Raw genomic sequence first — 15,121 nt, 5'->3', positions numbered from 1 at the left:
TTTGCGCCCCCCTTTATCTTATCTTCCTGGGAAAATCTTCTTCTTGGTGTTGCCTATGTCCACAAAGTTTCATCTTTCTCTCTTCAGTTTTTTTTTTTGCTATCTAAATGGCTTAACATTTTCATTCAGCTTCTTCCTGCTCCTAAGGAAGCCGAGCTTCAAAGTTTGCGCTTAGCTTCTGGCAGCTCCACTTGTCCTTCTGGGAGTTAATCGGGTCATCGGATGGCACAGGCAGGACTCTTGTCTGCTGTTTAGTGATGAGTTCCTGTCATGTATAGGCATTTCGCACCAGATGGTTAACTGCCACAGGAAACGTTTGAGTCAAGGACAGGAAGTTCGAAATGGAGTTGGAAAATGGAGTCTTTAACTCAAAGCTACCTTCTCAAGCAAATTGATTCCTGCTTAAAAAGAAACTAAACTTGTTTTTATTTTATGGTCTAGAATAAAAGTATCCTTTCATCTAGTTTTTCCACATGTATTTTCATATATATATATATTCTTCCTTATTTTTTTGTAATATAAATTTGTGTCAGAGAAAGCAAGAGGATGGTAGTATAATGAAAGCACGAAAGGATGCCTGGAAGTCATGGGGGTTGAGGCAGAGGCCGACAGAGAATTGTTAATCATGATGAACCAGTTAGATGTGACAGTAGACGAGCAGGAAGTTCCCAGAGCCAGACCCTGGCAAGCTCCCCCTAGCTTTCCCCTGTACAAAACGATGTGTAGTCTTGGCTTTTGTAATCATGATGTGAAAAGTGGAACCATGGATAGCAAAGAGTTTGAGTTTTAGCAAGGATATAATGAAGATCTAGTGCTTTTGCTTAGTCTTATCCTTGTTTCTCCTCTAGATCCTAGGGAATGATGAATATTATTCATGAGTACCAAAGTGTTTGAGTTTTAGCAAGGATTTCGTGAAGATCTGCCGCCTTCTCTAGACGCTTTAGCTTTTTGCTTAATCTAGCCTGGTTCCGTTTCTAGATCCTAAGGGAAATTGGATTTTAGATTCAAAAAGTGATGAGTATTATTTATGAGTACCAAAGAGTCCAAGTTTTAGCAAGGTTTTAAAGAAGATCTAGTGTTCCTACCAAGTCCTATCTTGGTTTCTCCTCAAGATCCTATGGGAATTTGGATTTTAGATTCAAAAATTGATGTGTATTATTCACAAGCTGGTCATGGTTAATAAAATGAACACTTGAAGTTTACAAGTTTATAAAAATATGAATAATAAACAAACATATGCATCTCTTTTATTATTATGTGTATATAAATTTTTTTTTGTTTAAGAATAATGTTACATCGAACAGCCTCCAGCCTCCAGCCTCCAACCTCCCATCTCAAATCTCTAAAAAAAAAAAAAAAAACCCCCCAACCCCTTAGCCCACATCCAGTCCATCCACCAAACCCTTTCGTGATGTCTTCTTTATGCTGACAAATGCCTGACAGGAGGCGGGGGCGAAGGCCTGGAGTGGGAACATTGCGGAAATTTGCATAAAAATGAAAAATAAAGAGCTCCACTCCCCCAGACACCCCAACCCAACCCAACCCAGCTTTGTGTCGCATGTGTGTCAAAGTGTTGGGCTTTAAGTCGCTGAATGGGAATCACAAATGACAACTGTGATCGCAGCTGAAGTTTAAATCTCTTTCGACGAATCATTCACTGAAAAAAATGGGGAAAATCTAGGAAATCAAATTTGTTAGGGAAATGTTTAAAATGAAAAACATTAAAGTAGAAAATTAAAAGAAATCAACCAAAAAATTTGGGATAAAAATCTAGGTAATACAAATTTCGAAGGGAAAATGTCTTAATTATATTATATAATTATATATAAAAAATTATTTTTAATATGAAAAACATACAAGTAGAAAATGATTTGAAATCTTTAAAAAATGCCTTAATTCCGTAATTTTAAATTTAATTTTATAAAATTGTAATATATTATTATCTTAATCCATCATAACTAAGCCAAAAATTCATTAATTTCGATTCGGAAAGCGGTTTTGTGTTAATTTTTATGAACTTAAAAAAGCTGCATAGCAAATTTAAAGTTTTAAGTAATCAACATTTTTGGCTATTGTTGAGAATTTTAATGATGTAACCCCTTATAAAATTTCAAAAAAATAGCTAAAAATTTGTTTTCCTCCTAACATGGCTTAAACGATTCGCCAGTTGATGCTGATCAAGAATATATATGGTTTATGGGGTCGGAAATGACTCCTTGACTTAGAAAAATATAATTTTGTATTATAAAATCGGATTTTTTATATTAAAAAACTTATTGATATTTTATTATAAATTTTCAAATTTAATAATATCATAACTCGGCCAAAAGAGCATTATTTTTAAATTGGAAAACTCTTCTGCGCAAGATTTTTTTCATTTAATAAATCTGCACACTTCATTTAAAAATTTTGAAAATTAATTTTTTTTATCAAAATTTAAAAATTTTAATGATGTAACCCCTTATAAAATTTCGAAAAAATAGCTAAAAATTTGTTTTCCTCCTAACATGGCTTAAACGATTAGCCTGTTGATGCTGATCAAGAATATATATGCTTTATGGGGTCTGAAATGATTTCTTCACTGCGTTTCAAGCTTTTGACTAAAATTCTAATACAAAAAGTTAAAGATGATTTAAGATCTACTAAAAATTCCTAAATTATATTAAGTACAATTCTGTAAAATACTATTTTTTTGATTTTAATATTTAACTGTTTAACAGTAATGATTTTAATATTTCACAAAATTGTCCAAAGTATTTTTCTAGAATTTTAAATTCATAGAAAATATTTAAGCAAACGGAATTTAAGTTGTTATTGTTTTTTTGAACAGTGATCTATTGCCTTGCCTTGTCTTGATTTCCGGGAAATCTCTGGCTAAAGACGACCAGATGTTTGCCGCAATTTATGCGCAGGCGGAGGATGTATGTAATTTCTTGATGGGCTTTGGGTCACCCAATGTGGGGGCTGTGGGGCTGCCTCCCCCCGGGCAGCTATTAAGTTATGCAGCGGCCGAAAGTATGCAACAGATCTGAAGGCAGAAGGATCCCGGGTGGGAAAAAAGGAGACTCGCGCATAACTTAAACGGATTCCACTTGCCGGAGTGCATGAACCCGGGGCCTGCATAATTTAGTGATTGTAACTCCCTCTCTGTTTTCCTTTGGCTCCTCCAAAACCTCTTGTTTTTCTCTACACCATCCCGGTATCCTGGGCAGGACTATGCTAATGCTAATGCCAACGCTAAGCACATGCTGCCTGGAGAGTGCAAAAAGTTTGCCCAAGAACTTTGCTTCCGTTTTGCATTTGATTAACTGCCGTCGGAAAAGAGAAAAAGAGAACTGCACGAAAAGTTAATTTTACTGTGATTTCTTTTGAGAAATATATATGTATATATCTGTAGATAAAATGGGAGCTCTAGGATAATCAAATATTAGGATGGTAAACGATTTTCAATCAGGGTAGACTTGATTATTATTATAAAAGAGATAAGCCGAGAATACTTTTCATCTCTTATTTCCTGGTTTAATTTAAACATATTTTAACGCTCTTTCTCATTTTTTTTATATATATATTTAATTGTTATTCCCCTTTAATTTGTAGTTAATGCCACCATTGCATAACTTTTTATTAATTTATAATCTAAAGCACAGATACTTGTGGCTATCAGTAAGCATGTAATCGGCCAGTAAAGCCTATTATCGCAGCTATCAGCGATGACATTACCTGCCTTAAGCCATCATCATGATCATCATCATCATCATCATTATTATTATTATCATGAAAGCAGACCCTTAATGAATGCCACGCAAAAACACTTTAAACTAAATGGATTTTATAGTGCCTTATGGGTTGCTTAATTTATGATTGCAACCTTAATAAAAAACCCTTAAAAGGTTCATGTAAACATTTTCCAAGACAAGTTGAACTATATAACTCATACGCAGTGTTGCCTTGACAGATTATCAAATGTTAACTGAATTTAAATGTGAATTATAAGGGTTATTATTATTATTTATTATGTAAAATATTAATCTCAATCAGTTTAAGTAAACATTTCTCAAAACAAGTCCAAGTACATCACTCATACGCCATGTTGCCTTGACAGATTATAATATTCTGTATAAATTTACCAATGAATTACAAGTTCATTACTTGGTTACTGTGAATATTAAATATCTCCCTGCTAATGGATGCCCTTTGCAATTAGCAAAATTGAATTAGATCCTGGCCAGCAGCAGGCTCTCCCGGTTGGCATCGATAACTTCAATTAACCATTTACTGAAATCACAGCTGCTGCTGCTGCTGCTGCTGGAGAGTGCAGTGCTGACGCTCTGGGAATTGGCTTTATGTTTGTTTACCCGCTCCCACACATCCAATCCAATCCACACCAAGCTGCACCCTCTTCGGCTCTTCTCCCCCTTGGGGGCCACTTGGTGCTCTCGACCCAAATCCAGAGTTGGCACACACAACAACTTTCGGGGCAAGGACGAAGTAGAGGAGCCAGAGAGTGGGCTTGTCTGTTTTTCTCTGGCCAAACGCTGGCCCAGCATTTTGGTGTATGCAAATTTAATTAAATTTTTTGTGCACACACACACACACACACACACAGACACACTGATGCAGGGAATAGTGCGCCAATGGGCTGGCATGGAAGTACTAAAGGCGCCGACCTACTTGTATTCCCTGGATAAGGGATAGCACTGTCATCCTAGCCGGGTTTCAGCGTTATTCGCACAAAATTAATTGCAGGAAAGTGTGGGATGTGGGTGTGAGATGTGGGGTGTGGGGTGTGGGGTGTGGTATGTGGGCGTGGCTGAGAGGGTCACGTTACGCCCACTTGTTGGCCAAGGCCTTGGCATATCGTCTTGAAGCAGCCACAACCTGTAATTATCCAGGAGAACAGGAAGCAAGGCAACACACTTGCACCTTGGCACACCATTTGTATTGCTAAAAACAGTCAAAACCAACACAGTTGTGGTTGTATTTCTAGGTCTTTAGGATGGCTAATATAAAATTATGTTTATTGAAATCAGCACTTAATGGCGCTTAGTATTTGGTAAATGATGTCTCGTAATTAGAGCTGAAAATAAAATTGATTTTGTTATTTATTTTGTAAATTATTAATAATAAATGAATAAATAATTAATAATAAATAAATAAATAATTANTAACAAATAAAAAAGTAATAACAAATAAATAAATAAATAATTAATAATAAATAAATAAATAAATAATTAATAATAAATAAATAAAAAATTAATAATAAATAAATAAATAAATAATTAATAATAAATAAATAAATAATTAATAATAAATAAATAAATCATTAATAATAAATAAATAAATAATTAATAATAAATAAATAAATAAGTAATAATAAATAAATAAATAATTAATAATAAATAAATAAATACTTAAAAATAAATAAATAAATAATTAATAATAAATAAATAATAATTTGTAGCAAATATGCAATACATTGATTTACATTTTCTAAATCGATTCGCTTTTACGATTTTAATCGATTGTTATCGGTTAAGATGTAGAATTTTTATTATTTTTCTTAGAGAAAAAAAGGAAAATTAAGTTTAAAAAATACAAATATCGATAGGTAAAAATAATAAATTAATAATGGGAATTCATATATAAATTAAATTTTAAAAAATTAATTTAAAATAATTTTAATCGATTATAATCGGTTTAGTTGTAGTTTTTTTTTTTTGGGAGAATACAAATAATGATAGATAAATTGCCAAGAGTCATAAAAATAATAAATTAATAATATAAATACGTATATAACTTGAATTATATATCGATTTTAATCAATTATATTCTATTTAATGGCAAAATTTTGTTTAAAAAGATCGATTTATTTCCAGCTCTACGGGTAGTAGTCTTAAAATCCTATAACCCCATTCCTATACACCCCCATAAACCCTGTCAAACCCCACATATATACCTCACATATACACCCCACTTATACCCTACATCTGTGGCATTGTCTCTCTACTCGATAGCTCGTGCTCGTCTTGTCTCAGGTGCTCCTCCTCCTCCTTGTACTCCTCAGCTAAAAGTCAAAACCTAAGGCTAAGCTCTCGTTTGTAACTGTGTGTGTGTACGCCACAATATCTCTCTCTATATCTGTATATGTATTTGCCCCGCCACCATGTGCATAGTATAAGAATTTTATAATTTAAACCAAGAATATCAACTAACCAATCGATCCTTGCAGTGCGCAGCTGCCGAACGGGCAAACAGGTGCAGATGACCGAGGCGGAGGTGCGCGGTCTGTGCCTCAAGTCGCGTGAGATTTTCTTGCAACAGCCAATCCTGCTGGAGCTGGAGGCACCGCTGATCATCTGCGGCGACATTCACGGCCAGTACACAGACCTGTTGCGGCTGTTCGAATACGGTGGCTTTCCGCCGGCTGCCAACTATTTGTTCCTCGGCGATTATGTTGATCGGGGCAAGCAGTCACTGGAGACCATCTGCCTGCTGCTGGCCTACAAGATCAAGTATCCGGAGAACTTTTTCTTGTTGCGCGGCAACCATGAGTGTGCCAGTATTAATAGGATTTATGGTGAGTGGTAAATTTACCATATTATCTATTTAATTTTAGGCGGGGGAATGAATATTATTATATAAATTTCTTGTTGTGCAGGCTTCTACGACGAATGCAAGCGTCGCTACAATGTAAAGCTGTGGAAGACCTTCACAGATTGCTTCAACTGCCTGCCAGTGGCCGCAATCATTGACGAGAAGATCTTCTGCTGCCACGGCGGCCTCAGTCCCGATCTGCAGGGTATGGAGCAGATACGCCGCCTGATGCGGCCCACAGATGTCCCAGACACTGGCCTGCTGTGCGATCTACTGTGGAGTGACCCGGACAAGGATGTCCAGGGCTGGGGTGAGAATGATCGCGGTGTGAGCTTCACATTTGGTGTGGATGTGGTTTCCAAGTTTTTGAATCGTCACGAGCTGGACTTGATCTGTCGTGCACATCAGGTGAGAGAGAGAGAGAGTCTTTTAGGTTTGTTTTTGGGATTTTAAACTAATGTTTTTATCTTTTCTTAAGGTTGTTGAAGATGGTTATGAGTTCTTTGCCCGCCGCCAGCTGGTAACTTTGTTCTCGGCGCCCAATTATTGCGGGGAGTTTGATAATGCCGGCGGCATGATGACCGTGGACGACACGCTCATGTGCTCATTCCAGGTGGGTTAATAAAGACTTGCCTTTTGCTTTTCTTAAAAGCTAATATCTAAAATGTTTGAAGATCCTGAAACCATCCGAAAAGAAGGCCAAGTATCTGTACAGTGGAATGAACTCTTCGAGACCCACAACTCCGCAGCGAAGCGCCCCAATGTTGGCGACCAACAAGAAGAAATAATATATCCATCCGCTTCCATTTCCTTAAAGGTTCAACAAAACAAAACAAAACAAAACAAAAAGCTAAGAAAACCAACAAAAAAAAGTAAAGAAAAAAAAAGTAAAAACAACAGAAATAAACTTTTATATAGATACACACACATATATATATATAAATATATATATGGAAATATATATATGCATATAGGAGGAGCGAGAGTCAAGGCAAAAATGAACATTTATGTGTATACCCCCCGGACAGGTAGTATCTGTAACTAATTCAATGACCTTGCCTGTATTCACTATCAGCTCTCCCGCATCCCCAAAGTTGCAGATAAATAAAGTAAATCAATTAAAAGTACAGCGATGTTAAGCAATGAATTTATATATATAGGCATTATATGTAAACTATATACGATATACTTATATATATATATATATGAAAAAATAACTACCAGAAAAAGGAAAACAAAAACTAAAAAAGGAAAAGCTGAAGAAAATCTGGACAAGCTTAAAAATTCGCAACAGAGTTTATCGGTTTTTAGGTTTAAGAAATCGATAAACGAAATCGATAAATGAAATCGATAAACGAAATCGATTCAACTCTGTGTCCTGTGTGCGTGTGTATTTTATTTATTATTTATCTTTAAAATCTAAATATATATATATGTTCTTTTTTTGTCAATTGTTTAATTAATTTATTGCCTACCTTAATATTAATATAAAGCATACACCTTAACACCTAACTATATGCATATATATATATATTTACTTTTTTTTTTTGTCGTTGTACTAAGTTTAAGTGGCAAAAAGTGTTAACTGGGTTGAAAGGGCATTTAACAATTGAGGCTTACTTTTAACTATTTACCCTATTGTTAGCCAGGCTGAAAGCTAAAACTTGATTCAACCTAACCAATCTATCTTTAACTTGCCTCACACACAAAACGAAAACGAAAACGAAAAGAAACATGCAAAAAAATCATACAAAAAAATCATACAAAAAGAAAAGAAAAGAAAACTAAATTTGACGAATTTTTGAAAACATTACTTCGAGTACTTGAAACACCAATTTTTGTGCATCTTTAATTTATATAAAAACAAAAAAAAAAACTCAATTCGTTAGAGAAGCGGAGAGGTGAGAACGTATATATTTCAAATATATATAGTTATAAATACGGAAGGATAGAAAGAATAAAACTAATTTTTTCATCGTCGTAACTTATTAGATTGTAGTGCCTTTTTTGCCTCCCAAAAAAAAAAAAAAAAACAAAAACGATAAAGTGTAAACTAACAAAAGGTTTATATATATACAGATCATAAATATATATATAAATATATATATATATACATTACAATATACAGTATACATTTTATATGTGACTAGGCAGAGCGGCGAGTAGCTTGTGGGGCGGCAAACCAGTCAATTAATTGCATTATAAACAAAAAAAAACATGAAACAAAAACCAACAAATAACATTTGCATTTCTCTCTCATTTTGAGCTTGGTTGATTGCTCCCCCCCTCTCCGATTTGTTGTTGTTCCCCCCCTCCCGAAAGGACACTTCCTGCGTGTGCGTGTGTGTGAGCTGCTTCCGCATCCGCAACCCAAGTATACATTACAATTAAACGTAAATAAATAAATATAATTAACAGAAAAATACCAAGTACTAGCAGTTGGCGAAGCAGGCAAAACAAAGAAAAAGAAAAAGATAAAGAGAGAGAGAGAGAGAGAGAGAGAGAGAGAGAGAGAGATGATAGCAGAAAATGGATAACAAATAAATATATTTATTATTAAAAATCAAATAAAAATTAAATTACAACTTTATGTTAACAAAGTGTTGGGTTTTTCTTATGGAAGAGGGAGGGGAAATTCACAAAATATAATTAAAGAAATTAAAATATTAAAGCTGATCAAATGAACCAAGAAATGAACAGCGGAGCAAAATGAACCACTGAGTTGAATGAATCAAATCTGGAAATATATTTATATAATTAAATTAATTTAATTATATTTATATAACTAAAATATTAAACAAACAAAATAAACAAATAAGCTAAAATGAACTCGGAAATGAACAGCTGAGCAAAATGAACCCCTGGAGAGAGCCAGCGAAAATGCCCATAACAGTGAACTTGACATTGATTACCGCAGTTGTTTTTTTAACGCTTTCGTGGGTGGTGTCGTTCTCCCTGGAGCTCTGTTACTTTGCCCATTCACCTAATTCCCCTATTTTTTTTTTATGGCCGGCAGTTTGTAATCTTATCGGAAATCAAACACCAGCGGCCGATGAGTCGGATCGCAAATTGTAATTGAGTTTTGGCTAATGATTTCCCCATATTATGTGGTTTCAGTGGTCAAAAGGTGGTGCAGTGGAGTGTACTCTTTAAAGAACAATTTTTTTCCAGTGTATTTTGTGTTTAAAAAATATTTAAAATTTTAATTAATACACTAAACTTTCTAAAGTTTAATTTTTAAAATTTAAATAAACCAAAACTCTCACTGAAAGCCTTAACCTAACCCACTAAAGTAATTATAAACTTTATAATCTAATAATTCTTGATATTTTTAGTGATTAATAATTATTTTGATATATTTAAATTTGTAAAACATGTATTTCCAATTGGATATTATGATAAACTGTTGGGTAATCTAAGGAATGTGGCCAGTGGAAGCCATCTGTGACTAATAAATCGTGACTAATTATACCCATACCTCCAAGGTTTCCACTAAAAATAACTCTTTAATCTTCAAGTAAAGTATAAATATTTATTTTTTAAAGAAAAACTTGCATAAATTCTTGGGAAATCTGTAGATTTTATAAACATTATTTTGCTTTGCCTGAAACACTTTCTCCCTTCGATTTAACCAGCTGTTTCCTGCCCAATCCCCGCCAGAATTAAGAGCCAGAAATGTCGCTAAAGCAGCAGCGGCAGCGGGATGTGGAAGGCGATGTCCCACCGGACAGCATATCCCTGGAGGAGATGCCCCTCAACCGGACCAACGGCAACGTCGGCGGAGAGCAGGCAGAGGACCGCCGCCGAATACGTCTCATCTTCGACAAATACGACACCGATGGGGATGGCCTGATCAGTACGCCGGAACTGAAGGCTTTGATTGCCAGCGCCGGCTGCCGGGACATGCCCCCCCACATGGCCGAGCAGATAATGCGGCGCAGCGACGAGGATAACGACGGCTGCCTGGACTTTGAGGAGTTCTATGCCATGTCCCTGCGCCAGCGTTGGATCATGCGTCGTCTGGTGGCTCGCTACTGTCGCTATGTGGTGGCACCGCCAAAGCCCAAGGCCGCGGATGAGGTGGATGGCGAGTACGAGCGTCAGATGTCACTCTGCCCGCCGCCGCTTACCATGATCATCTTCTCCATTGTCGAGATCATTGCCTTTCTGGTGGATGTCATACACTTCCAGGATGATCCCAACTACGAGGGGAATATCGGTGAGAGTGTTAATGGACCGGCGGCGACGCTGTGCATCTACAATCCCTACAAACGCTACGAGGCCTGGCGCTTCGCCAGCTACATGTTCGTCCATGTGGGGCTGCGCCATCTGGTGATGAACCTGATCATTCAGATCTTTCTGGGCGTTGCTCTGGAGCTGGTGCATTCGTGGTGGCGCGTGGCTTTGGTCTATCTGGCCGGTGTCATGGCCGGCTCCATGGGCACTTCCCTGAGCAGTCCGCGGACCTTTCTGGCCGGAGCCTCGGGCGGTGTGTACGCCTTGATCACCGCCCATGTAGCCACGATCATCATGAACTACTCGGAGATGGAGTACGCCATTGTCCAGCTGTTGGTCTTCCTGGTGGTCATCTTTGCGGATCTGGGCGGATCGGTGTATCATCACCTGACGGATGAGTACGATCGGATTGGGTATGTGGCGCATCTGTCCGGCGCCGTGGCCGGGCTGCTGGTGGGGATCGGGGTGTTGCGGAACCTGGAGAAGCGACCCTGGGAGCGAATCCTCTGGTGGATAGCCGTCATCGTGTACTTTGCCCTTATGTTCACTGGAATCCTGGTGCACATCTTCCTGCCCGATTACTTCCCCAAGCCGGTGTACAATTAGAACTGAGTTTCGAGTCCTAAACTTGTATTAATTCCCCCCTAAAACTGTAAATATATGCATAGGTTAATGTAATAATAGGTTGCTATTGATCGGATCTTGGCTCTATGAAAGTCTATATGAAAGTCTGCAGCAGGCGTAAATAATTAAAATATTTATAAATACAATTTAAATATGTAAATGTAATTGATGTAACACACAAATATGAATCAATAAAAATAAAGGGAAATCAATGTGGAATTAATTGGTTAAGAGGGGAGTAAGGTATTTAATTTTAGCCGTTTCGCCACAACATTTGTTTTAAAAACTGGTAATTTTTGCACCGAATTAGATTTGCAGATTTCTTAACCTATCTCCGCTTTCCGAATGAAAATCTCAGGCCAAGTCCCAGCAATTTGGCCAGAGTTTTCCCTGCAAATGTTCTTGTATCCTTATACCCCTGCAGGGTATTTTATTTCCAGTCCGAAGCTCATTACGCATTGAAGGAATCATTTCCGACCCCATAAAGCATATATATTCTTGATCAGCATTAACAGGCGCATCTTTCTGGCCAAGTCCGGAAGAAAAATTTTTTTTTTGTGATTTTTTTTTGAAATTCGATAAGGGGTTACATCATTAAAATTCTCAAAATTTGATAAAATTTTCAATTTCTAACTAAGTATGCAGAGTTGTTAACCTTATAAAAACTAACATAACGCCGCTTTCCGAATGCAAATTAAGGCATTTTTGACAGAGTTATGCCTTTTTTAGTTTTTAATTTGATATTTTTCTCATTTCAATTACAGACTTTCCATCGTCATTGCCATCGCCATTGCTCCTAGTCATCAGTACCACCCACCCTGGCCAAACACCAAGAGAAAGGACCAACGACACTCGCAAAAGGATGGTGGATAAGGGATGGGAACGGAGGAACAGGGATCAGGAATCAGGGATAAGGAGAGAGCACCGCCAGTCAGGTCTGCCGGCTACTTTTACAACAACAGCAACGAACAAAACAAGCAACATTTTAATTTTAAAATACTTTATTTTATTCTATGTTAATGAACCTAAATAAAAACAATGAAATACATTATTTTATATTATTTTGTTTTATTTTATTTTTCCTATATAAGAACAATGAAATGAGCATCACTGGTAGTAAGTGAGATGCCATTTTAATGCAAAATAGCTAGATGAGCATCACTGGCAGTTAGTGAGATGCCATTTTGTCCCAATAATGCAAAATAGCTGGATGCGCATCACTGGCAGTTAGTGAGATGCCATTTTCTCCCAATAATGCAAAATAGCTAGATGCGCATCACTGCCGTTAAGCCTGATTTTATAGCCTCCCAATAAGGCAAAATAGCTAGATGAGCATCACTGCCATATAGCGCGATTTTATTGCCCCCCAATATTGCAAAATATAGCCAGATGAGCATCACTGATGCACATAAGCATCACTGATGCAAGTGAGCAAAATTTCTAAAATTTGGCCGCTTTCCAAACTGGGGTAACAGGCGAACAGAAACCAACAGCAAGAAACTGAAAACTGGTATAAACTGTTATAAAAACTTTTGGGCAAAAATAATAATTGGTATAAACTGTTATATTTCATTGTATGCATTTATACCTATTTGTTGCCGACAACAACAGCTTGATGGCAACAACAACCTTTTTACAACAACATCTCTACAGCAGCCCATCCAAATTTCCGAACATTTCCATGCAAATTACCCGTTTCCCAAATTGGGGTAACAGGCGAACAGAAATCTGCAGCAAGCAACTGAAAACTGGTATAAACTGTTATAAAAAGTCCAAGTTTCGAACCATTGATCTTGGAGTAAGCACAGACTCAAACCAGATGTGACCATATTGTTAATTTCTGTCTAAAATGTTGTTAAATGCACCTGGGCACACTGAAACTGAGCGGAGACTCAAACCTTTTGAATCTATATTTAGGTGTTATTTTACAACTGCTCCTGGGCACACTGAAACTGATCAGGTGCAGTTGTAAAATAACACCTAAATTTGGATTCAAAAGGTTTGAGTCTCCGCTTACTTGCGCCGGCTCTTAAATGGTTCGAAACTTGGACTTTTTATAACAGTTTATACCAGTTTTCAGTTGCTTGCTGCTGATTTCTGTTCGCCTGTTACCCCAATTTGGGAAACGGGCAATTTGCATGGAAATGTTCGCAAATTTGGATGGGCTGCTGTAGGGATGTTGTTGTAAAAAGGTTGTTGTTGCCATCAAGCTGTTGTTGTCGGCAACAAATAGGTATAAATGCATAAAATGAAATATAACAGTTTATACCAATTATTATTTTTGCCCAAAAGTTTTTATAACAGTTTATACCAGTTTTCAGTTGCTTGCTGCTGGTTTCTGTTCGCCTGTTACCCCAGTTTGGGAAGCGGCCAAATTGAATGAAAAATTTTGCTTGCTTGCATCAGTGATGCTCATCTGCATCAGTGATGCTCATCTGGCTATATTTCAATATTGGGGGGCTTAATGGCAGTGATGCTCATGTGCATCAGTGATGCTCATCTAGCTATTTTTTTTGCGTTATTGGTAGAAAATGGCATCTTATTAGCTGCCAGTGATGCTCATCTAGCTATTTTGCATTATTTGGACAAAATGGCATCTCACTAACTGCCAGTGATGCTCAACTAGCTATTTTGCATTATTGGGGCAAAATGGCATCGCACTAACTGCCAGTGATGCTCATCTAGCTATTTTGCATTATTGGGACAAAATGGCATCTCACTAACTGGCAGTGATGCTCATCTAGCTATTTTGCATTATTGGGACAAAATGGCATCTTACTAGCTGCCAGTGATGCTCATCTAGCTATTTTGCATTATTGGGACAAAATGGCATCTCACTAACTGCCAGTGATGCTCATCTAGCTATTTTGCATTATTGGGACAAAATGGCATCTTACTAACTGCCAGTGATGCTCATCTAGCTATTTTGCGTTATTGGGACAAAATGGCATCTCACTAACTGCCAGTGATGCTCATCTAGCTATTTTGCATTATTGGGACAAAATGGCATCTCACTAACTGCCAGTGATGCGCATCCAGCTATTTTGCATTATTGGGACAAAATGGCATCTCACTAACTGCCAGTGATGCTCAACTAGCTATTTTGCACTATTGGGACAAAATGGCATCGCACTAACTGCCAGTGGTGCGCATCTAGCTATTTTGCATTATTGGGAGAAAATGGCATTTCACTAACTGCCAGTGATGCTCATCTAGCTATTTTGCATTATTGGGACAAAATGGCATCTCACTAACTGCCAGTGATGCTCATCTAGCTATTTTGCATTATTGGGACAAAATGGCATCTCACTAACTGCCAGTGATGCGCATCCAGCTATTTTGCATTATTGGGACAAAATGGCATCTCACTAACTGCCAGTGATGCTCATCTAGCTATTTTGCATTAAAATGGCATCTCACTTACTACCAGTGATGCTCATTTCATTGTTCTTATATAGGAAAAATAAAATAAAACAAAATAATATAAAATAATGTATTTCATTGTTTTTATTTAGGTTCATTAACATAGAATAAAATAAAGTATTTTAAAATTAAAATGTTGCTTGTTTTGTTCGTTGCTGTTGTTGTAAAAGTAGCCGGCAGACCTGACTGGCGGTGCTCTCTCCTTATCCCTGATTCCTGATCCCTGTTCCTCCGTTCCCATCCC

The 15,121-nt window shown here is 37.0% G+C and overlaps 2 protein-coding genes across 4 annotated transcripts in view; both read left to right on the top strand.

Annotated features, from left to right (window-relative positions):
* Positions 1–9,184, top strand: part of flw (protein phosphatase 1 catalytic subunit flapwing) — a 28,933-nt gene extending 19,749 nt beyond the window's left edge. The window contains exons 2-5 of the mRNA XM_017179844.3: positions 6,230–6,577; positions 6,659–7,002; positions 7,073–7,207; positions 7,269–9,184. Coding sequence (XP_017035333.1) covers positions 6,230–6,577; positions 6,659–7,002; positions 7,073–7,207; positions 7,269–7,382 — 941 coding nt within the window. The 3' untranslated portion in view covers positions 7,383–9,184. The remainder of the gene's footprint in view (positions 1–6,229; positions 6,578–6,658; positions 7,003–7,072; positions 7,208–7,268) is intronic.
* A 122-nt stretch (positions 9,185–9,306) lies between these two features.
* Positions 9,307–11,655, top strand: LOC108083779 (rhomboid-related protein 2-like). 3 transcript variants are annotated; one of them, XM_017179705.3, is made up of 2 exons: positions 9,307–9,665; positions 10,230–11,655. In XM_017179705.3, exon 2 carries the CDS (start codon positions 10,270–10,272, stop codon positions 11,434–11,436), a length of 1,167 nt encoding a protein of 388 aa, XP_017035194.1. In that variant the 5' UTR covers positions 9,307–9,665; positions 10,230–10,269; the 3' UTR covers positions 11,437–11,655. The 3 variants fall into 3 exon arrangements, with proteins under 3 accessions (XP_017035194.1, XP_017035192.1, XP_017035193.1); XM_017179703.3 differs by lacking the exon at positions 9,307–9,665 and adding an exon at positions 9,700–9,886; XM_017179704.3 differs by lacking the exon at positions 9,307–9,665 and adding an exon at positions 9,917–10,111.
* Positions 11,656–15,121: the final 3,466 nt, after the last annotated feature.

This window comes from Drosophila kikkawai, chromosome X (genome assembly GCF_030179895.1).
Source record: "Drosophila kikkawai strain 14028-0561.14 chromosome X, DkikHiC1v2, whole genome shotgun sequence".
Lineage (NCBI taxonomy): Eukaryota > Metazoa > Arthropoda > Insecta > Diptera > Drosophilidae > Drosophila > Drosophila kikkawai.
The sequence above is the reverse complement of the archived record's forward strand: the minus strand, read 5'-3'. Positions and strand labels throughout refer to the sequence as shown.

What these genes read in the sequence shown, in the direction of transcription:
- LOC108083779 (XM_017179705.3), top strand. Translation starts at nt 10,270, where the DNA reads ATGTCGCTAAAGCAGCAGCGGCAGCGGGATGTGGAAGGCGATGTCCCA.